The following is a 24,490-nucleotide window of genomic DNA, read 5'->3' as shown; positions in this document are numbered from 1 at the left end:
GGGCAAGGTGCCTCTTTATTTTCTGAGCGGGGTTCCACTGATCCTGGCAGGGCCTCTCATTTCTATCCAGAAAGTACAGTATATGTATGTATGCAGTGAAAATAATAAAACATTTATTACTATAGAGAAGCTAATATGCATAATGTATGCTGTTTTTAGCACAATCATTAGTGATATTTTTGATAGATTTTATTTCTGGCTTTCATATCTAATACATGCCACGAAAATTAATTTTATTTCTTTCATTTATTTGCCTATGTTAAAATGGAGTTTTAAGTCATCTTCAAGTGAACAGTTTGATTGCTTCTCATGCATAAGCTTAATTACTTTCCAGGAAGGACAGTATTATATGTTTTAAATGTCAGAAAAATAAATGAATATCAGTTGTTTGATTAAAATAGGCAATATCTGACGTATTGCGAGCAGCAGCGTGTTCTTAACATGCCTTGCAGGCACATTTTATTTAGCTAGAAAAGGGAAAGCCCATTATTCTATTTATCATTGGTGGATGCCACATGATTTGCAACACCCGTTCAAAATTTTAATTTTGTATGATTAGCTGTGCATCATTAAACAATAGCCCTGCACACGACATGCAGTAAAATCTTGACAGAATCAAGATAGTGAATATTTTAAATGAGGCAGCATAGTCATCCGTGGTTGTTAAAGCCAGATAATAGGAAATAGAGCGGGGTGTTTGGAGGGTGGAGGGTAGTTTTCCCTTCGTTTAAAATGGTTTTGTATGTAGACTTGAATTGCAGCTATTCATAAATGCGCTTGCTGCACACAGGGTGTTATTTGGGCTGTTTAATGTAGCTTTGCAAAGAGTACTTACCGAAACCATAATTTCAACGATAAGTATCCGGATGAAAGCTGAGCTCGCGCTGCATTTGTTGGTAAATTACTCGCAGGCTTTTTTTTCTGTGCTGAAAATGCAGGCTGTGTAATTGGCAGAGAGGGACAGCTTGTTAATGGGAGTGTGAAGGTGTAATGCGTGTGTTAATTGATACTTCTTAATCACTTTTAGGTATTAAGCCATGATGCAGGAATCTGCTACAGAGACAATAAGCAACAGTTCAATGAATCAAAATGGAATGAGCACTCTAAGCAGCCAATTAGATGCAGGCAGCCGAGATGGAAGATCAAGTGGCGACACGAGCAGTGAAGTAAGCACAGTGGAACTGCTGCATCTGCAACAACAGCAGGTAAGTTTTGTTGTGCCTCGTGCCTGTCGGAACCAAATACCACGATTTCTCCGGTTTTGAGCTTTTCGCCGCGGGTGTAACTTTATTTAGTGTCCGGACTTCAGAAAGCCCTGTTTATTTGTTGTTGTTTTTGTGCATTGCGAAACGGGGGTGAGTTGTTTGCTTATTACCAATGGCAGTTTTACGTTGCTGTAGATCTTATTCAGTGTATTTTTATTATATTTGTGCAAAAATAATGTTTGGCTCACGTGCGTTCGGAAGCGAGCAGCTGATGTTTTGCGCTGTCTGGTTCTATGTATGGTAGAGCACGAGCCTGTAGTGTGAGTGCGATACCTCGCCTTCCACCAGAGGGCCACCTTTGTTGCAGGATCGCCAGGCTGAATGTTTATTTGCAGGTCATTGTTCCAAAATATGAACTGTGAAAAACAGAATACCCTCTTGTGTAGATGCTCCCTTGGCATGTTAGAATGAGCTCCATAGTCAGTGCTACTAATAATGATGACAATAGTGCATTAGAAGCATTATTATCGATAGTAATAAACATGTTTTTGTACAGAAAACATTGATTAAACTCCAGTTGGTACTGGCAGCGTATATTATTTCAGTTTTTCTAAAATGCAAACGTAGCGTTATGCATGTTATCAAAATAAAAGTTTCATGTCCTGTTTAGTTGATTGAGGCTCTGTTTAATTGTGGTAGATCTGCAGAGATTCCTGCACAGACTTTGTATGTCTGATGATAGTTAACTGATATTAAAGATCGCTCAGAAAACTGAATGTCTTGCCGCATGTACATTTGTTGTCTTTAGCAACATTCTTGAGCACCTGACACGATTTGATCCTTGTAACAAAGTACAATTAATAGGCAGGTTATTGGATTACGTGTATAAAATCATTGTTTTGCATGCCTTGTTCAAAAACAACTGACTTGGCGCACCACTCCTCTACAGGGCATTTGTGATGACGCCTAAGTGCGAACAAAAATATTGTTGGAGCTTTTTTCTGCCTCGAAAATGACAATCAAAAGATAAAGAAAACCCCTATGTAATGTCCTTGGGAAAATTGTGACAGCAAATTTGAGATGATCGAACAATGTTTTCCGTTATGAGTTTGAAATGTAGGTACCATGTAAAAAAAATATAAATGTAGTCAAAAGATTCTCCAGTGACTTAAAACTCCCCTCTATGCATGTAAGACAGGCATTTCAACTTTTACACATTTGAGATGATGATCATCTCTTTATCGCCACCAAATTAACATGAGCATGGGAATGACCTACATATATTCTCAGTGACTTAAATAACAGATAAACAGGTAACTCAAGCATTGTTATCATAGTCATAAATTTAATAATATCACGCAATTCACTTCTAGATTGGGAATGAATAGCATTTATTGTAACATTTATAAAGTTCATATTAAAATTCATTGATAAAATGCTTAATGTCTGACATCATAGCAGCGTATATAAATATAGTCTGGAAAAATAACGCCGAATTTCAGGCTTAAAAATTGATATAATTTGTAGAAATGTGTATATTGTGACAATTTCTATGGATTTAAGAAAGCCCTAACTGTTTATTAGGACAATCAATAGGCATATCTTATGAGGTAATTGTCAGACTCTCAAGAATCACCAAAGTTGGGCACTATACATGTTTTTTCTGCTACAAACGTTGGATAATTAAGAATATCAAACCTTACTTGTTTATCTTTTAGACTTGTCCTAGTAAATTTCCTCCACATTTGTTTTCGATAAACTAATTAGTTGTGGTCACTCTTCTTAACATTTTAAAATAAGAAATATTTTGTGTTATGAATGTAACATTTCATTCATTTAGGACCTTTAAAATGTGCCACAGGATTCACTAGTCAGAATCTCAGTTGCAATTCATGTCTTGTGTGATCTTATTAGATTACTACAGTTCACTTGCGCTGAAACCCCAACAGTGCTGGGACAATGGTTGGGTTTTGCAGGGTAGTTGGCAACATCTTCTGCCCTCCTGCTTCTCTGGTACTCACCCACATTTCTCCCACTGGAAATGTATTATTTCGGGTAAGCTTTGCACATGCTGTGTAAACAACACCGTTAGAGATGTTTAAAGGCAGAGTTGTGACAAAATGAGTCTTGAAGGTATTCTCAGACGTACTAATCCATTTGGGCTGATTTGAGAGCAGTGTTACGATACTAGGATGAAGGTCCAAGTTTCAAATGTCTTTCATCACGTGGAGGGGAATCACACAGTTTGAACCTTCCACAAAGAATACATTTTCCATACATTTGTAGAGTAAGAAGCCTACAGCTCCTGCAGGTTGTTAAGTTTTTAACAGGTCACCTGACATTTTGAAATTACATTTAGAGAGAATCAGAATTTGCTCAAATGCTGCTTTGCAAAACTATATCTTTGATGGGATTGTAGCATAGCCTATGATTACACATATTTCACAATCATGTGACGAGATATATTAGCAGCTTTTTGTAATATTAAATTTGGTGATTATTGATTTTATTGCTATCACAAACAGCAATTTCACTATTTAATAATCCTTTATGTAAATGACTCGAAATGGCCATGTAGACATTTATGTAGGTGTGGATTTTAAATGCTAAAAAATGTGTTTGCCCACTGTCCAGAATAGAATTTTGACTTTTGCCATTGCCTTTTCATATGATGCTGCGTATTAACTAGCACTTCAGTCTTCTTAAAAGTTTACTACATGTTTAAGACTTTTTGTTCATCCTGATTTTTAATCTCGCTAAATCAGCGTTAAGCATTAGAATCAGCATTAAGTGGGAAAAGGGTAGTTCTGCTGTTGTTTTGATTAAATTCAATTGATCAAATTATTCCGCATTAGATGTAGAATTTTATTTCGATATTAGGGTGGAAGAATTAATTGTTTATGTCACTGAGGTCAAAGTCGTTGCTAAAATGTTGATTACTTTGACTGAATGGATTTGAGCTTGCATTTTCAGTCTTCATTAAGTAACTGCCACCAAGATAATCTTTTAGACTCTCATGTGATGCCGTTGCTTTGAAGGTGTCTTAGGTAATTGTGTCGAAAACATTCCTTATGTGCTACTTTACTGTTAATGATCACATTAAGCCCTAATCCATGTATACATCCGTGATTTCTGAAAATAAGTAGCTGTTGGCCTGCATAGTTATTCTTATAGAGTATAAGAATCATTGTAATAAATATATATATTTTTTGCAAAGAAGAATAAGGATTATACTCCTTTTATACATCCTTTTCAGTTTGCACTGCAGTAGTCCTACACGAGATATGTTTGATTGACTATGCTAAATAAATATGTTTTTGGGATCATGCCAAACTGTATTCACCAGCTGTAAGTGTTTATTTTTGACTCAGCGCCTACATTGTTGGCTCCAATAGCTCATTCAGTATACACCCAGAAGTGACTACTAGCTCCCAAGGGGCAGAAGGAATGATTTATACATACAGGAAGATGCCACTGTGCGTTATCAAACATTACACGTTACAGAACCCTCTACCAGCATTCTTATTTAAGGGTTCAGCTAGATGAGAGGTACAGTAGTATGGGAAAGGTTACACACCAGTCACACAATTTCAGAGTTTCAGAGTAGGGCTCTCTGTGCATTTTTCTCTTTAAGTACAGGCTCAGTTTCTATGTATCTTCAGTGCACCTGTTTCCAGAAAGGTTGGGTGCACACCTTGTGTCCAAATTATTGTATCTATGTTCAAAGAGACGGTTCTGTAAATAATGTACTCTTCCTGTGAAACCAGCCCACTACAACAATGAAACGTTAACGCCAAAGTAGATTACACAACAGCAGAAAACCCACCCATCTTGCACACATTTTAATATTGCATGGATTAGGCTCTAATAAAATTAGGTGCTCGAATTTTACAAAACTCAGTTTAATTTCCTCTAAGGAAATTCGGCAGTTCGTTTTTAACCATAGTCTCCTTTCAAATCTGTTTCTTGAAAGATAGTTTTGTTAGCCTATTGCATCTGTTGTACAGATTTGGGAGTAACCTCGGGGTCACAGGCTTGAATCCAGGTGGAGCCACCCATCCTTTCATACTTTGCAGGTCGATAAAGCCTGCGCAGTTGAGTTAGTTAGTAATGAACACCTTTTATCAGTGCCTAGAGGCCAGACAAACAGTAGAGTGCCCTAGATGCGACGATCTATTATTACTGTTATTACTATTACTTTCATTTATGCATTTGCCGTAATGGCATTTGCCATGTGACAGTGCTTGCTAGGGGACACTTCCTGTTTCCCCACCTGAGGACTACCTCATAGGTTGTCCTTCCTTAACTTTTTCACATTCTCAGGGCTGAAAACTATTATCTTTTCCCAAACCTTCATTTGCAAGGCTGGGAGTGGGGGGTTAGGGGGAGATGGCAAATGCTAGCTGTGAATCTTTTAGTTGTAAAGCCACCACATTTCCAAACCCACATTTATTCTTCCTCCATGCTCAAGTCTCAATGCATTCAGTGACACACTTAAAAGTCAAATGATCATCTCATATGTGCTAGAAAAATTCCAAAGCATGTTCTATAGCAAATTTGCAGTCATGTTTCTGTAACTCATGGGTCACCTTTGATCATCAATGACCTAACTCTTTCAGTCTGAAACATACATTTGAATTACTTAAGGGGAGTATTTTAGTTTAATTTCCCTGAGAGTGTCAAACAACTTCAGTCTATTCTTAAGTTGCATCCGCTCCTGGTACAAGTGGTAGTGTATTCATTGTGGCTGTCTTGCATGGAAGCGTTTACTGAAGGAATATGACAAGAACATGTTCAACTAATGAGGTCGAATGGTTGTTACATTAAATTTAGGCGGTGTTTTCTATTAGGTTTTATTTACCTGTATTTGCATTCAGTCCTTTCGCATTTGTTATCTCGCGCGGGGCGCCTTTTCTCATTTCACAGGCAATTGTTACTGTGCGCTGACTCTGTAAGTTGCTGGTGAATGTAAAAGTGACTGCAATTAACCTGACTTTGTTGCTTGAGGAGAATTTGAGATGAGAAATCTGACAGCAAATGACAGGCATTTTTCTGGGTTTAGCACTGAAGAAAGTCTAAGTAACATTGCAAAGAGAGGCATTAGGGACTAGGTACCTGCAAATTAAGTGGCTGACACTGTCTATTGAGAATTTATATAGTAACGGCTGGAATTTTTATGTTAAGTTCACAATATTTTATATTCATGGCACAAGCTTCCTTTTAGCTTTCCCTGTCTGGCTGTGGAGTCTCATTTTCAGCAATTTGTATATTTTTTGAGTTGACCACAGATGACTGTGATTTCCTTTTATTTGGAGGCATTTGTGAAATCTAAATCTATGAGTCTGCCCTCTTTTAAGCAGTCTTTCTGGTGACCATGTAAAGTAGCTGTGCACCTATGACCTCTCGACTAAAAATATTTATCACAAATATACCTTTGGTTACATTTATGCCGAGTTGCTTTGCAGTTTAACACTACATATGATGCAGAAGCAAAGCGTTAACCCTCAAATAATTCAGGGTTAAGATGCTTTATTTTTTAGTTGTTATAAAGGGTCAAATAGTGGCACAGCCCCAGCTGACAAGGGTGAACTGCCCTCAGTCTTCATGTCAACATTGTTTATAGTATGGTGCCCTGTACTATTCTATTTTGTTTAAAAAACGTAGCCTTCCAGTTCAATTCACATGCAACTGTATCCTGTTAGCAGACTGCCTACACCGAGTGCACAACACTTATTGTATTTGTCAGGTGTTTAGTAGGCCACTGGGAGTTTTAATTAATGTCACTTAGGAAGATACATTGTTCACTTGGAAGCTGCTTGCCAGGTTTTCCATTCTGCTATAATCCATGTAGTCTGCAGTCTTTGGGGAAATATGCAAAATTAAAAGTTACACTGCATGATGTTGTCTCTACAACATCCAGCTCATCAAGCAAAACTCTCATGCAAATTTTAATTTGCCCTTGAGCATAATTTAGAAACCATCATCATTGAGGTTTTACGCAGTACAGATAGGAAGAGGAGACTGGATTAATTTATACACCCTTATTCAAACAAGCTCATTTACTTTTATAGCGCAGAGTGAAATGTTTGCAGCAGAGGCATTTATGCGGAGTACTGTTATGTTTCAGTATGTGGTGATTTGGGGGACATTCAGCTTGCCAGCATGTACTTATTTATGTTTTGAGACGGATTTATGTGGATTTTTATAAAGACTTACCTTTTAGCTGGCCATTAAAATGACTTAAACTCGGATTGCTCGCACATCATATGGTGTAAGTTATTGTTAGGCACCTTGACTTTGTGGTCGCCGGGGACGTTTTTTGCTTCAGATGTTTTTTTCAGTGCTAACTTTTTATTGTTTTCAGTAATCCCTACAGAAGTGTACACTTGGCCTGACATATAGAGTCGTCGTCTAGCACATGATGACACTAAAGATATATGATATGACTGACAGTGTAGCTGATGTGCCTTGTCTTCCCCAGACAAAACAGATGCCATTGTTCTATTATCATCCACAGTTATTTTAATGCACTGTGTCCATCTGTGTTAAGATATATTACATGGTTTCGTAGAATTTACAGTTCACTCCTGCAGTAACTCGATTTCACTGTTTAGTCTCTCGAGAGTTTGCAAAATGTCAAGCTGTAGCTTGGAAAAGAAAAGGGAAATCTACTGGAAACTAATACTTATGACCATTTCATGCCTGATCTCTTGTGGTGTGTTGTTTTTAAGCCAGGAGAAAACCACAGTACTGCACGTGGAATAATAGTCTTTTCCAGTATCCGAGAACATGTAGCATCAGTAATATTTGATATTAAAACATCCCTGCGATCATGTTGCGGACAGAATATTTTATTTATTTCCTGTTTTACTCTAATCCATTTTTCGCAGTAGAGTTATTATTTTTAGCCGATTCTGTGTTGTCTGTTAGTCTGTCTGTACGAAGTACTTAAAGGTATAATGCTGCAAATGTTCAATGACTGGAGCAAGTTATCCTCCACTTTTTCATGCAGTGACTATGTATTAATTGACTAGTTGGTTAACAAAAAATAGACTTAGTTTTCGCCGAACCTTTTTTGAAATGGTGCGGGCACTCACTGCTAAATAGCTTATGATCTTTTTTTCTATCCACATTATATAAAATTATTTCTTTTAAGACAAATGAGATCTTGTTTAAACTAAAGTGCTGGACTAGCATTCATAGAATTTTTACTTGTTATTGAAGTGTATCCGTACAGAGAGCATCGTGCCACAGTCAAAATAAATATGCAATCCCATGGGCTTGTTTCTTAAAGAAAAAGCCAGACCTAGAGTCCTGAGTAGTTATACCTCTGTCCTGAGTAAATTTTTGACTTTTTGAAAAGTCACGGAGAATTACACGAGTGCTCATTGGAAGCTGCATCTGTTGCAGCTCTCCAGAAGTACTCCCTTAACAGATAGTTACACTTGCAGAAATGTAAACACAATGTATTTGTGCATGAATAAATGCATGTTCAAGTGCATTTGCACTTTAAAACTGGTCTGTGAGCAGAACATACGTTTCCGAGTGGGGAATCCCCTACACTGCACGCATTTGGGAATCGATTTGTGTGTACTGCCAATATATCCAGAACGGTAATGATACAGCCTAATATCCACTAATGTTGTACATTTCTCAACATTATCAAGACCTCATCTAATGAGTCATCACAACCAACTGCGGTATACACTTGCTATTACTTTTTTATTTCTATATATTTATTTTTCTCAGGATTGCACTTTTGCTTGCTGTAATTTCTAATATATAAGTAGAATTTATCAGCTTTTAATGAAAACCCCACCATTCTTTGTCATCAAACATCATTACTCTAAAGTACAAAAACATTTAATGAATGTTCCTGTTTGGCACAATAAAGCTCACATGTAGAAGAAATCTTAACCAAGTTCTTCATCCTCTTTAGGTTTAACTAAACAAACACCAGTATTAAAAACAACATCGGTACACATTTCGATTCAGAGACCACCTTCTCCGAGACCTTACCATGCTCTTCGTATAGTTCCAAACATACTACTACATAATTATGTGGGGGCCCCTCAACTTGAAGATTACATAGGGACCAGTAAGATTTACCACTCAGTAATGCTATATGGAAAATCCTATTGATGATGTAAAACCAACCTACATTTGAAGGGCACTTCAATTAGAAGTATCTCCAAACTCTGCTTTCAGTAAGGACAGTACCACAACCAGGAACAATTCTTGAAGCAGATGTATGCAAGCCGTCCAAGAGGCTCATCTAAAATGCATTTCATTGGCATCATACTTAGAAATTGCAACAAAGTAGCAGAATCAGTTTTATCTCCTCCCTGGATAGAGACCTGTTCCTACCATTGATAAATACATCTCTGGCTGTAATCAGGGTGAGAATGTGCCTGCAAAACCCTTGGGTGATCACCTACTTGCCCATATTTCCTCTCCCTAGATAGTCAAATACCTGCCTGTGGAATGAGTTTTTTTCACATATAATATGACCCCTAGGTGCATAATAGCACATGTGAGCAAATCCATTTATATGTGTAAATTCACTATTTGAGAACACCAAACATGAGTTTATACTTCTAAAAAACATAAGGTACTTGTGCAGCCAACTTAATCTTACATGTTCACCTTCTTTTGGTCATGGGGCACTTTTGTTGTTTGTACAGGTCTGAAATTATTCTTTGGCCCTGAATCAACATGCTTGTTTATTTTGTTGCGACCTAGAAGTGAAACTGACTGTGAAGTTAAAACACATACTCTAAGAACATCAATTAATTTGTTACAACCTAAGCAAATAGACAGCAGACCTTCAATAACTGACTTATAACTATAATTTATATTTATGACAATATAGTAAACGAATAGCACTTTTTATTATGTTGTCCATGACGAGTAGAGTTTTGTTTACTTTTCTTTTTCTCAAAGAGAAAATTCAAGACATAGTAATCTTTGGTACTCATCTTGGAAAAACTTAAGGTAATTGAATTAGATTCAAAGAGATATGAGTTACTATTAGAATTGGTGATATTTTAAACCATACTGCAGCCTTCACAAAAATCCAGCAGACCATTAGCAGAAGTTGTTGAACACCTTTGTTGGAAGAACATCTATGCTTACTATTTGATTAATGGTTGATTTATTAGAAGACTTCTGAATCAATAGTCCGCAAGCACGAATCAAAAGGATGAAAGTCCCAATGTTGTCTGTGGTGAAGATGAGAAGAAACGCATTTCTTACAAATGGCTTATGCCCATTCTCACAAATTTAGTCTTCATATTCAACCACAGTAAATGACTAACAGATCTACATTTCAGAAGTCTTTGAATATGTATTCTATGTATCCCAGTTGGCATTATGTATCCCACTGTCTAACAAAAGACACCTGTCACTTTTTCATAAGCAGACCGACAAACCTACTAAAGTGATATAGAAGGACATTATTATCAGGGTCTTCAGTACTGCCTCAGTTTCTCTTCCAATTATTCTACTTAGCTGTGGCTCGGTTATTGTGCTGCATTACTTTGTGGCTTTGCTCATTTGCTATCTCACTATTTGAAATCCACAAACACATGTGAGGCAGCACATAGTTTTGCTGCTGCATCTTAAAGAGGACGGTGACATTCATGGCTCTGCCTTTGATTGCACAATGAAGGAAACAAGTGATGGATGGCTTGCCAGCCACTGGTAATTACTCAGGGCTGAATTCAAGCTCATCATTTGATTTCATACCAGCACTTGTATCTAATCACATGCTATTCAGATAATTATCCAGTCTGCATTTGACATTACACACACCTTCAATGCAGTTTTGATATAAAATGTAGTGTTGTATTGCCATGCTTACAAAATCACTGCTTATCAAGAGACGCCGCACAGCACCTTGCAGCAGAACACATTGAGACAGAGCTCTGAATGTGTATCTAACACTCCCATACATATAATTAAATAGCCACTAGGGCACCCTGTGACAGATACTCTCACCAGCTGCCCACAGCACACCTATTTCTGCTGATCAGTAGGCATGATTACCGATTGAGAAGAACACAAAGAACTTGGTACAGACTTTCCATCTGATCCATTAATTTCACAACTCATGAAATGTGACACACCTACCTAATATATGTTCATTTCCATTTGGTCTGCTGACTGCACAGGTCCACAAACCCAATGAGAATTCAGCCTATGATGGAAACTTCAGAAATATTTTGAAAGTCACCCCCAGATGGGAAAAAGTGAAACAATATCACAGCAATGGCAGATGGTACTTTATATATTTGAGAGATGACAAAAACAGAAATAGAGCACTACCATGCTATAATTCCACCCTCCATTCGGCCAATTGCTCACATATCATAAAAAGAACCACTCCATGTATGCATTGCGCCACTTTGTAAATGTGGAGCGACGATCTTGGCCTCGTTCGGCCACACAGGTGTCATAAAAAATGACGCTAATGTGGCGCAAGGTGACACTACGGGCTTATGAATATGTCCCTGAGTCTTCTATATTACAGTTCAGAAAACGCTTAGCCTCGTCTATCTGTTGTCAGAATAAGCAGTTTCTGCACTTCTCCACACAACTGGGTAAAAGGTAGAAGATATTATCAAATGAGAGACTTTAACATGCAATTCATGCTATACAAGAGGAATTATTGCTTTACTTGCATGCAGTGTCTCTAAGTCATCCACCAGCTACTGATTTTTTTATGCTCTACTGACACATAGAAAATATTAGTTCCAATGAGAGTAATTTAGTTTACAGTTGCTTTGGTACAAGACCACAATCATGACTAAAAATACGTATATCAAAATAGTCTACCGATATCTCTGACAACTTTACATAACCGCATATAACTAGGTAAATCTTTTTGCAAAGAACCCCGAATATTTGATAGCATTGTAACCTAACACTTCACTTTCATTATCAAAACACTATTTAATTTGTCTTTTATAAAACATGCCTTGTTGAATTTTCTGATTTACACCTTGTAGACGATTTGCAATGCAAAATCTGCCAACTAGATTGCATTTCAAAACCACATGCCAGCCTACTAAATGGTTAATTAGATGTGAAAGAGAAAAATACAGAAAAAATCCAAGACTATTTTATTAGGCTTTTCTATATGCTTTCTGAAAGGTATCAAAGAAGACCTCAAGCAAATTTAAATAAGAAACCCTTACACAGGTGGAGTACCTAGCCAGCGGTTTAGCTACCATACAGTGTAGACATAAGTCTTACAAGTTTGCTGGTGAAGCATATCATGATTAATTTCCATATAGTGATTCAGTTTGCCAGTGATTTGTGTTCTGCACTTGTTCCCCACCAGCCTTTTCGTGGCAGTTGAACCGCTATGAAAAGTCTTGCGGAGAAGAAGGTTCAGCGTTGCCCTGGCTGATTGCAACCTGCACCGCCGTCAGCCCGTCAGGATCTAAGATCCTGAATGGGACGGCGAGAGACTGGCGGGTCTGCCCTCCACCCTCGTAATGTGGCGGTTCGACAGCCGCCACAAGGCTGGCAGTCTTCGGACTACCAACCTTGTAATCTGGCCTCAGTCACTACATTTTCAGCAAGGGAGCCTCCTTTATCTGCAGCTTTAGCTAGCCCTAAATAGACATTATGAGAAGCTTTATTGTATTATATTGTATTGCATTGAAATTGCAGGTATATAGCCCCTAGTACTCCTGATGAGTCACTGAAACACTTTGGGCAATATTTATACTTTTTGACGGACAACTGCGCCAACGCAGTTGTGCGTCAAACATTTTACCGCCGGCTAACGCCATTCCAACGCACCATGCGTGCGCCTTATTTATGAAATGACGTTAGCCGCCGCTGCAGACTGGTCTGAGTAAAAAAAAAAAAATTCTCACACCAGGCAGCGCCGGTGTATGGGAAAATGGGGGTTGTGGGTCAAAAAATGGTGCAAGTCAGGTCTGAGCCAAAAATCAGGCCTCAAACCGGACTTGCGCCATTTCTTTTTGATCCACAACCCCCATTGACATGACTCCTGTCTTAGCAAAGACAGGATTCATGCCCCCTTGCCCAATGGCCATGCCCAGGGGACTTCTGTCCCCTGGGCATGGTCATTGGGCATAGTGGCATGTAGGGGGGCCCAAAATAGCCCCCCCTATGCCACTTTAAAAAAAGGTAAAAAATACTTTCTTGAACTTACCTTTACTTCCCTGGGATGGGTCCCCCCATCCATGGGTGTCCTCCAGGGGTGGGCGAGGGTGGCAGGGGGTGTCCCTTGGGGCAGGGGAGGGCACCTCTGGGCTCCTTCCGAGCCCACAGATCCCTTAACGCCTGACCTGACCCAGGCGTTAAAAAACGGCGCACAACAGGCTGTGCGCCGTTTTTTAAGGCCCACCCCTTCCTGTGCGTCAAAATGATGCTGGGGTATAAATAAGGCGCACGGGCCTTAAAGTAATTTTTTGGAAGGGAACGCCTACTTTGCATATCATTAACGCAAGGCAGTTTCCCCCTTCCAAAAAATGACGCACATGGTGGAATTTCGACATCCGCGGGGTCGGGCGTCAAAGTATAAATATGGGGCAGGGTTTGCGCCGAATGTCCGTCAAAATGTTTGGCGCACATTTGGCGCAAACAGAGTAGACATATGCCCCTTAATGTGTCTCCAGGACTGGAAGAATATTGGTTAGTTAGTGTTTTTTGGTTGATGGCTTTGGACATTGTCATCAAAAGAAACCTATCAGTACATTTACCCCAACTTCTTTGTGATGGAATTAAACATACTTAAATATGATAGCATGGGGGCTATGTTACCTCATAGAAAAGAAAAGTTGGGTAAAAAGGCAGAGCAGAGGAAGATTAGAGTATTGATAGAATTCAAGCAAGGTATTACCAGTTTCTAAAGAGCAGGTTGGTTATTGGATATGGCTTAAGATGTAATGGAATTCACAGACATGCATGTAGAACCAAGCCCTGAGGACATGCAGTTTTGAATAGAAGGCAATTAAGGCCATGCAATTTTGAGTAGGATTCAAGTAGGAAAACATGGCATGCAGATAATAGGTATTTGATGGTCACAAGTCAGGGTATTTAATTTTCTGCAGGATGTTTTCAAGTTTATTCTTGAGATATGTGTCACATACCATTCCATACCATGCCACACTACTTTACGCCAAGCCACACTACACCACACCACAAAATGCAATTATATGCAGTTCCATTCCATGCAAAACTATACCATATACTATAGTTGATACTAGATCTAATCAACAGTCATTGTGTGCTCAAGTCTGCGCAGAACCTAACCAATGAATTAAGAAACGCTCTGGAAAATTCAGACACCATGTTGTCCCAGGCATCTTGAATTGTGCCAAACTGGCATAGTGTAGTTGGCAGTGTAGATCACAAAGGTAAGCACTGCAAGAACGTGAAGATATTCTGTAAAAAAGTCAAGATGCTTCCAAGAAGCCTCAGCTAAAACAAATCCATCGCCAACAGCAGAATCAATATGAAATAAATTCTTGTTTGGCTACTGAGGAATATTTTTAGAATCTCATGTCTACGAGAGTAACACTATGACCAATAAGAAATGCATGTTTTTTTCATACAATTTTATGATTTCAGTTGTTGCTGGAGATGCAACAGGAATTTCTTGGCAGCATTAAAAGTGGGAATTTTCCTCCCAATGCTCTTCCATTCTTCAAGGAGTGATCAAGCACTTCAACACTTAGTGAAATATTTCCTTTTGATTGTTACACAAAAATGATAGTTCTGACATCTGAATTACGTAGGAAGGATAGGTAGTGTTCTTAATCCCACCCAAATGTGTCTGTAGATGTTAAACTGCAGTTTAGTAAGCATGAAGCCCTGTGGTGTTCTGTACAAACAGTTAAATCTGAAGGAAATCTATTTAACCTCTTCACGACCAGTGGCCGACACCAGGAAGGGCATTAATAAATCCTCGGGTGCGTCGCACCCGAGGATTTTTTTTTTTTTTTTTACTCCCCCCGGGGGACACGGAAGCTACCGTGTCTCCCCCCGCCCCCCACCCGCCCATTTGTGACGTCAGCGCGCCGCGAGGCGCGCTGACGTTGCAAAGGTGTTTTCCCCATGAAAGCAGGAAGCAGCCTTGCGGCCGCTTCCTGCTTTCATGGGGAAAACGGCCTTTTACACGTTCGGGAAGGCCTCGTAAGAAAGGGGAGTGTCTCCCCTTTCTTACGAGGCCTTCCTGAAAGTGTTTCCTGGCCCCCGATCGCAGCACAGCTGGGGTTTCCCTGGGGGCCATTTTGGCCGCCAAGGAAACCATACAACAACTAAAAAAAATATATGTATATATCTATATATATATATCTATGTAGATAGATATATCTAGGTACATGGATATATCTATAGATATATCTATGTAGATATATATATATATATATATATGTATATATATATATATATATATATATATATAGGTAGATCTGTATCAAAGAGATTTATAAAGCGCGCTACTCATCTGTGAGGGTCTCAAGGCGCTGGGGGGGTACGGAGGGAGGGAAAGGGGCTAGGAGGTTCACTGTTCAAAAAGCCAGGTTTTGAGGCCCTTCCTGAAAAGAAGTAGGTTTTGGGTCTTGCGAATGTGGGTTGTGAGTGCGTTCCATGTTTTGGGTGCAATGTAGGAGAAGGATCTGCCCCCGGTGGTGGTGTGTTTGATGCGGGGGACAGAGGCGAGAGAGAGGTCAGCTGAACGGACGTTTCGTGTGGGGGTGTGGAAGGTGACTCTCGTTGAGGTAGGCAGGGCCTGTGTTGTGGAGTGATTTGTGTGCGAGGATGAGGATCTTGAAGGTGATCCTTTTGTCCATGGGGAGCCAGTGGAGGGATTTGAGGTGTGGAGAGATGTGTTCGTGTCGGCGGAGGTCGAGGATGAGTCGTGCTGCTGAGTTCTGGATGCGTGTAGTTTGCACTTGAGTTTTAGAGCGGTGCCGGCGTACAGGGGGTTTCTGTAATCAAGCCTGCTGCTGATGAGTGCGTGAGTGACAGTTTTTCTGGTCTCTGTGGGGATCCATTTGAATGTTTTTCAGTATACGGAGTTTGTTGAAGCATGAGGAGGTAAGAGCGTTGATTTGTTGGGTCATAGAGAGGGAGGAGTCTAGGATGATGCTGAGGTTGCGTGCGTAGTTGGCGGGGGTGGGTGCAGGGCCTAGCGTGGTGGGCCACCATGGGGGGGTCACAGGTTTTTTTGGTGAGGGCCAAAGAGGATTATTTCGGTTTTGCTTGAGTTGAGTTTCAGGTGGTTGGCTGTCATATATACATCACTTTTGTCAATATGTGTGTGGTTTCCCTGGGGGGAAAAGGGTCCGACTTGTCTAGTGGCAGTTTTAGTGCCATAAAGAAGCGCAGAAGGTTTATATGCCTACTGCAAAGAGCACATCTGTATTTTATGTAAATAGCTGAGTACATTAGTAAAGTCTATGGAGAGATGAAGGGCACTTTTGCTGGGTGGTAATGAGGGAATCCGAGGAGGAGGGAGTGGGAGCACCAATAATGATTGTTGGACTGGGCGCAGGAGGTGCTAAAGACTGTGACAAATGGTATGTGACAAGGTGTTTTTTGAGTGTCTTGAAAGTACGTGCTGATTGAGGGAAGAAGCGCAGGTAAGGTGGCCTCTACTGTTGCACGTATCTCACACACACCATCGATTTTGTGACTGTCTACGTAGGCTAGTGTTTTAGAGCAACAGTTTAGCCAATAGCAGAGATGGCATCTTGATGGATGACTGCTGCCTGCACTCGGGTTATAGAGGACCGCTCTGACATAGGATCAGAGACTGAGACATCAGATACTGAGACAGCATCTGAGGGATAGGACAATGGCGCAGACTCTGGGAGTGATTTTTCAGTCAGCGGAGTCCCATTCGAAAACTCCTCTTCCAGTACATTATGAGGGAGGTGATGAGGACAGTCCTGCTGTCCCTTAGCAAGCTGTTCGTGCAACTGGGTAATAGTGGGTTAGGCCAACCCAGAGAGCAGGTGAATGCGGCGGCAAGCAGAGAGAGAGTGCTCTCTTGGGAGCTCACCAATTTAGTTCAGCCCCAAATTCCACCACCCAAATCATATTGTGGAGACATCAAAATTGTCCATGGCAAAACAAACTGGTTTTGTAAGGCAGGCACCTGTGTTTTTGGTCCTGAATTCGGCGGCCATATAGAGAAACACACTAAACCCAAACATTTCTGGAAACTAGACATTCGGGGGAGTCCACAGAGGTGTGACTTGTGTGGATTCCCCAAAGTTTTCTTACCCAGAATACCTTGCAAAGCTGAAATGTTGAAAAAAAACTCTATTTTTCTCGCATTTCTGTCACACAAACTACAGGAATATGCTGGGATCCACAACATTCCTACCACCCAGTGACTCCTCACCTGTCCTGATAAAAACACTACCCCACTTGAGTGCCTACACCTAGTGCCTGTGTCAGGAATGGATCACCCCAGGGTCAACAGCTGCCTCACGTAAGGACCAACATTGACCGTTGTGTGATCTATTCCTGTCGCAGGCACCAGGCCTAACCACACAAGTGAGGTATCATATTTATCGGGAGACTTGGGGGAACGTTGGGTGGAAGGAAATTTGTGGCTCCTCTCAGATTCCGGAACTTTCTGTCACCGAAATGTGAGGAAAACGTGGTATTTTAGCCACATTTTGAGGTTTGCAAAGGATTCTGGGTAACAGAACCTGGTCCGAGCCCCACAAGTCACCCCTCCTTGGATTCCCCTAGGTCTCTAGTTTTCAGAAATGCACAGGTTTGGTAGGTTTCCCTATGTGCCGGCTGAGCTAGAGGCCAAAATCTACAGGTAGGCACTTCTCAAAAAACACCTCTGTTTTCTTCCAAAAATTTGGATGTGTCCACGTTGCGCTTTGGGGCGTTTCCTGTCGCGGGCGCTAGGCCTACCCACACAAGTGAGGTATCATTTTTATCGGGAGACTTGGGGGAACGCCGGGTGGAAGGAAATTTGTGGCTCCTCTCAGATTCCAGAACTTTCTGTCACCGAAATGTGAGAAACTTGTTTTTTTAGCCACTTTTTGAGGTTTGCAAAAGATTCTGGGTAACAGAACCTGGTCCGAGCCCCGCGAGTCACCCCTCCTTGGATTGCCCTAGGTCTCTAGTTTTCAGAAATGCACAGGTTTGGTAGGTTTCCCTATGTGCCGGCTGAGCTAGAGGCCAAAATCTACAGGTAGGCACTTCTTAAAAAACACCTCTGTTTTCTTCCAAAAATGTGGATGTGTCCCCGTTGCGCTTTGGGGCGTTTCCTGTTGCGGGCGCTAGGCCTACCCACACAATTGAGGTATAATTTTTATCGGGAGACTTGGGGGAACGCCAGGTGGAAGGAAATTTGTGGCTCCTCTCAGATTCCAGAACTTTCTGTCACCGAAATGTGAGGAACACTTGTTTTTTTAGCCACTTTTTGAGGTTTGCAAAGGATTCTGGGTTACAGAACCTGGTCCGAGCCCCGCGAGTCACCCCTCCTTGGATTGCCCTAGGTCTCTAGTTTTCAGAAATGCACAGGTTTGGTAGGTTTCCCTAGGTGCCGGCTGAGCTAGAGGCCAAAATCTACAGGTAGGCACTTCTCAAAAAACACCTCTGTTTTCTTCCAAAAATTTGGATGTGTCCATGTTGCGCTTTGGGGCGTTTCCTGTCGCGGGCGCTAGGCCTACCCACACAAGTGAGGTATCATTTTTATCGGGAGACTTGGGGGAACACAGAATAGCAAAACAAGTGTTATTGCCCCTTATCTTTCTCTACATTTTTTCCTTCCAAATATAAGAGAGTGTGTAAAAAAGACGTCTATTTGAGAAATGCCCTGCAATTCACATGCTAGTATGGGCACCTCGGAATTCAGCGATGTGCAAATAACCACTGCTCCTCAAAACCTTATCTTGATCCCATTTTGGAAATGCAAAGGTTTTCTTGATACCTCTTTTTCACTCTTCATATTTCAGCAAATGAATTGCTGTATACCCAGTATAGAATGAAAACCAACTGCAGGGTGCAGCTCATTTATTGGCTCTGGGTACCTAGGGTTCTTGATGAACCTACAAGCCCTTTATATCCCCGCAACCAGAAGAGTCCAGCAGACAAAACGGTATATTGCTTTCAGAAATCTGACATCGCAGGAAAAAGTTACAGAGTAAAACATAAAGAAAAATAGCTGTTGTTTTCAGCTCAATTTCAATATTTTTTTATTTCAGCTGTTATTTTCTGTAGGAAAACCTTGTAGGATCTACACAAATTACCCCTTGCTGGATTCAGAATTTTGTCTAGTTTTCAGAAATGTTTAGCATTCCGGGATCCAGCATTGGTTTCACACCCATTCCTGTCACTAACTGGAAGGAGGCTGAAAGCACCAAATATAGTAGAAATGGGGTATGTCCCAGTAAAATGCCAAATTTGTGTTGAAAAATTTGGTTTTCTGATTCAAGTCTGCCCGTTCCTGAAAGGTGGGAAGATAGTGATTTCAGCACCAGAAACCCTTTGTTGATGGCATTTTCAGGGAAAAAACCACAAGCCTTCTTCGGCAGCCCTTTTTTCCCATTTTTTTGGAAAAAACTAAATTTTCACTGTATTTTGGCTATTTTCTTGGTCTCCTCCAGGGGAAACCACCAACTCTGGGTACCATTAGAATCCCTAGGATGTTGGAAAAAAAGGACGCAAATTTGGCGTGGTTAGCTTATGTGGACAAAAAGTTATGAAGCCCTAAGCGCGAACTACCCCAAATAGCCAAAAAAGGGCTCAGCACTGGGGGGGGGAAAGGCCCAGCAGCTAAGGGGTTAAAGCCAACAAGCTCAGTAATTTAGAAAGACGGTTCGTAACTCGCTAATTCATTGAGTTATTAAGAATCCTCCATAGTACCTTACTTCTAATTCAACAGGTCTGTAAACACCTTTATGCTGAAGGTACCAGACAACTGCAGAAAGAATAGACATTAGGATGGACAGCTGTAAAAAAAATGAGGTTACTGGTTGGCTGGGGTGTGAGCTCTGGACAAGCGGCAACCATAGTCCTGGTCAGGGTGAGACACAAGCCAACTCTTAATTAACCTGTGCTCAACCCTCTGGCAACTTGGCACAGCACATCCAGGCTAACTTAGAGGTCTTGTAAAGTATTCGTGCAACACCTCAAACAGTGAACACACAAAAAAGTGTCACCCACACCAGGTTAGAAATGTTTAGTTTAACTTAATAAATAAACCAAGGTGAAAACAACAAAAATCCAATTAGTAGAATTGGAGATATGTGATTGTCAAAGCTTTTAGGCAAGATAGCACAAAAAAAACCAAAGCACCAACTATGGATATCTAGTCACAAGTTCAGGCCTACCACGATGTAGCGCGGAACGGCTACAGGGACCGAGTTAGGCCTGCTGAACACAGTACCTTAATCCTGGTTTTCAGCACATTGAGAGGATTCTTGTCAAAGATGTGTTGCACAGCCAAAACGATGTGTCAGCTCTGAGATATGGCAAGGCTGCGATGCAAGGACTTGTTTCAGCGATGGAGATAGCAATACAAAGTTCAGCATCGAGGATGCGGGGCACAATCAGGACAATGTGTCTGTTCTGAGGAGCTGCGAGGCTGTGATGCAGCATCCGGTAACATCCTCAAGGCTGCTGTGGATGAAGGATGTGAGGCCCTGAGCCAAGGATGTGTCTCACAGTGGTGGTTCCAAAGAGGCTGCAGTGTAGTGTGGGTCTTTGTGACAGGTCCAATCCATGCAGCAGAGATGATGCACTGGTTCTACTTGGGTTTGCTCTGCCCAGCAGAGGAGATGTGTCATTCTCGCTGGATCCACAGAGACCTGTAGAGTACCTTAAGTCCACCTTGAATGGTCCAGGAGTGGGGTGGCACCACTTGACAAGTAGACCCACAGATGGCAGAGTCCAGCTGCAGATGCAGGGTTGTTGGGGCCATGTTGTGTCCCTGAGGCTTCATATCAGGAGGCCAGCCAGCTAGCCTCGGGAGTGACTCTGGGTTCTGGGTACAAGGGATGCAGGTCCAGTCTATCTCACCCAGGCAAGAGGGCAGCAGGCTAGCAGAGCAGCGCAGCAGCTCCTTCAGAGCAGCAGTCCAGTAGAATGGCAGTCCTTTTGCAGCACAGCAGTCCTTCTTTGAGACAGAGTATCCATAGGTCCAGAAGCATACTGAAGAGTTGGTGTCTGATGGCCAGTATTTATACCCAGTTGTGCCCTTGAAGTGGGAGAGACGTTTCTAGAGATTTAACATTGACTTCCCCAGGTTGCCTTCCCTGTTCTGGCTCTGAACTTACTCCAGGAGGTATGCCGTTTTTTTGTGGAGGTAGGACATAGGCTATTCAGGTGTAAGTTGGGCTGTGCCTAGTTTTTCCCTCCCATCCTGCCAGTGACAGCCCATCCAGGCACACCTAAGCTCCCTATTATGTGTGACTATCTAGGAGGAGTACACAAAGCCCATCTGTCAGCTACAGCGAGTCATGCAACCCGAGATACACTATAGGAACTAAATGGCTAAGGCAGAAAAATGCCAACTTTTTAAGATTGTAACTTTCAGGTTTGCAGTTTAAAATCCAGCTTTCCCCTAAGCTAATATTTTAATTTGTGGTTCCAGAGACACCAACTTGAACTGGTCATCTCTTCCCTTTTAAAAATTACACTTAAAATGTGATAAGGCAACTCCATTGTTATCCTATGGGAGAGATAGTCCTTGCAATACTGAAACATGAATTTAAGAGTTTTTTACTACCAGGGCATATAAAACTTAAAAGTACATGTCTATCCTTTTAAATACATTGTGTTCTTCCCTCTGGGATGTCAAGGGCCTACCCCAGGTGTGACGTATAGGTATTAAAAAGGAAGTTTGAAGCCTGGCAAGAGGTTTATTTTGCCAGGCCAAAATGGCAGTTTAAAGTTGCACACACACAGGCTGCAATGGCAGGCGTGAGACAAGTATAATTTGCTACCTGAGTGGGTGACGCAATCATTGCTGCCGACCCACTAGTAGCAATTAATTTAGAGACCCTGGGCTTGTGGGAGTGCCACTTTACTACAGTCTTACAGTTACAAGCAAATGAAATATGCAAATTGGGGATAAGGTAATGTTAGCATGTTTTGAGGAGTAAGCACATGCACACTGGTTAGTGAGTCCTAAGGTCAGCAAAAATGAGATCAAAAAAATAGAGGAGGAAGGCAAAAGGTTGGAGGGAAGATCACCCTATTGCTGACAGGTCAAGAACAAATTTGCCAGTGCCATGAACTGATATGAAACACATACCCTCCTCCACTTGACCAGGTTGTATCTGAACTTACAAAAAACCTGGAAAAGGTAACAGAAGGCATTATCTAGTGATATGTGCCTTCTTATGTTGGATCACAGGGTAGCCTTTTAATTTAGGTTTACATACAGACCATGTAAAAGAGTTAGGAACACATCTGCCACTATACAGAGACGTTTTAAACTGCACAGAAATAGTGGCCACTCCTTGAGGTTCAGAAGACATAGGAAGTAAAAGTTTTCTAAATGTAGTCAATTCTAAGATAAGATGATTTACATCCATTTAAATATATGTTGTTTGCTGCTAACATGACCAGACAAGCAAATGTTCATTGAACAAGTAAAAGGCCTAGTGGCCATGTTGTTTAGTATTTTTCTTGGGATAACTAGAAACTTTTTCATTAAAAGCATTCAAAGGCACATTCACAGGCATACATATTGGTTGATTTGATTCTAAAAATTAGAATGATCTAAAAGAACTTCTGATGTTGAAAGAGAGACATAATTCTCATGATCTAGAGAATTTTTTTATGGCCACAACAGAAGAATGGAAACAACTCTGTCCACCCAGATTTAAAATGGCAGACAGTTTTTATGGCCATTGTGAGGATTTAGCCAGCTAAGATTGCTGGATCCTACATTGGTGGTGCACAGTTCAGACTACATTTTAGCCATTAATTAAAGCTTTAGTAAACACAAATCAAGCGTGCTCATAACAAATTTGTGGAAGGTTTTAGAATTTGAATGTTGGCTATTTTGATATCCACGGTAATCACTACCAAGATTACACACCTGAGTATGCTTTATGCTACAGCATTGGAACTAAAAAGCCCATTGAGTTCATGCTTGTATTCCTGAATGTCCCAGAGTATTGATAGTTGTTTCTGAAGGAGGATCAGACAGTACTTAAATAGGAATGGCAGACCAGTGGAATATTACGTTTGCCACATTATACAGAAAGTTAATCACCCTTATCATTGCCAACTGTAACTCTGACAGTGAGACTTCCTTGTGAAGTCAAATTATGCTCTTAAATATATGAGTGATATGAGTTTCTCCAAGAAATTCTGTACAAAGCTGTTGCAAAATGGGATGTAGCAATGATTCAAAAATAATAACATAAACCATATTCAGAAATGTGGAGGGAGCTGAGCGATTCGATGCAGAATGTGCAAAACTTACAGTAGCCTTTATTAGTCCTTGTGTTACAGGGCAGAGTGTTGAAAAGGGTTGTGAACATAGATGGTTACATCAGCGACTCCAGTCCCACAGTGATAGATGTGTTCATTAGGGAAGTGTGAACCTTGCGTACCTTGCTTTATTAAAATTCTAGGAAATTATCACAACATTACGCAAAACTGCGTTTAATTGTGACTTGCACAAAGAAAATAAAGCACATTTTTTTAATTCTTTTTGATGTAGTTACTGGTTAATAAAAAAGTGCATGGGTCAGGTTTGATGGTTCATCTTCTAGAGTGTTGTGTGTATATCTCATTCTTTGTTTGACCTTCATTGATTCACATCTAATAAATATTTCCAATTTAACAAATATTGTTGGTTTCTGTTGCATGTTTATGTCCCACTAGCATCGGTACCAGTAGTAAGGATACTCTCCTTGACATAATTGACCCCAGCGTTCATTGAAGCTGCACACTGCGCAGGGCATCACCGGCTCTTCTGTGGTTCGGTAACTCCATTGACAAACATGTGTGCTGCATGGAGTTTTCTAACACCAAATTGACAATTCAACATGAAGAAAAAGCATACGTGTTCCATATTGTTGTGGACTTCTGTAATTTCTGAATTAAATATTTTGCTTTTAGTATCAGTTCACTTAGCTGAATATCATATAGAATAATGTATTTTTTTTGTGAGTCCGGTACAGAACGAAAATGTAGTTTTAGTATATGTCAACATTCACTGGGTTGTATATTTGTTGACAGGGGCGAGCCTTAGGCACGTTGAAGGCTTTAATGTTAGGGGAAGAATTCTGAGGATTCTTCAGGGAAAT

At 40.7% G+C, this 24,490-nt stretch overlaps 1 protein-coding gene across 10 annotated transcripts in view; it reads left to right on the top strand.

The window, feature by feature from the left end:
- Window positions 1–24,490, top strand: part of FOXP2 (forkhead box P2) — a 261,065-nt gene that overhangs the window by 10,530 nt on the left and 226,045 nt on the right. For all 10 annotated transcript variants that reach the window (XM_069228942.1, XM_069228948.1, XM_069228946.1 and 7 more), the window contains exon 2: window positions 1,028–1,205. In XM_069228942.1, the coding sequence (XP_069085043.1) occupies window positions 1,038–1,205 (168 nt within the window). In that variant the 5' untranslated portion in view covers window positions 1,028–1,037. The remainder of the gene's footprint in view (window positions 1–1,027; window positions 1,206–24,490) is intronic.

The sequence above is a fragment of the Pleurodeles waltl genome, chromosome 4_1 (assembly GCF_031143425.1).
Source record: "Pleurodeles waltl isolate 20211129_DDA chromosome 4_1, aPleWal1.hap1.20221129, whole genome shotgun sequence".
Lineage (NCBI taxonomy): Eukaryota > Metazoa > Chordata > Amphibia > Caudata > Salamandridae > Pleurodeles > Pleurodeles waltl.
The sequence above is the reverse complement of the archived record's forward strand: the minus strand, read 5'-3'. Positions and strand labels throughout refer to the sequence as shown.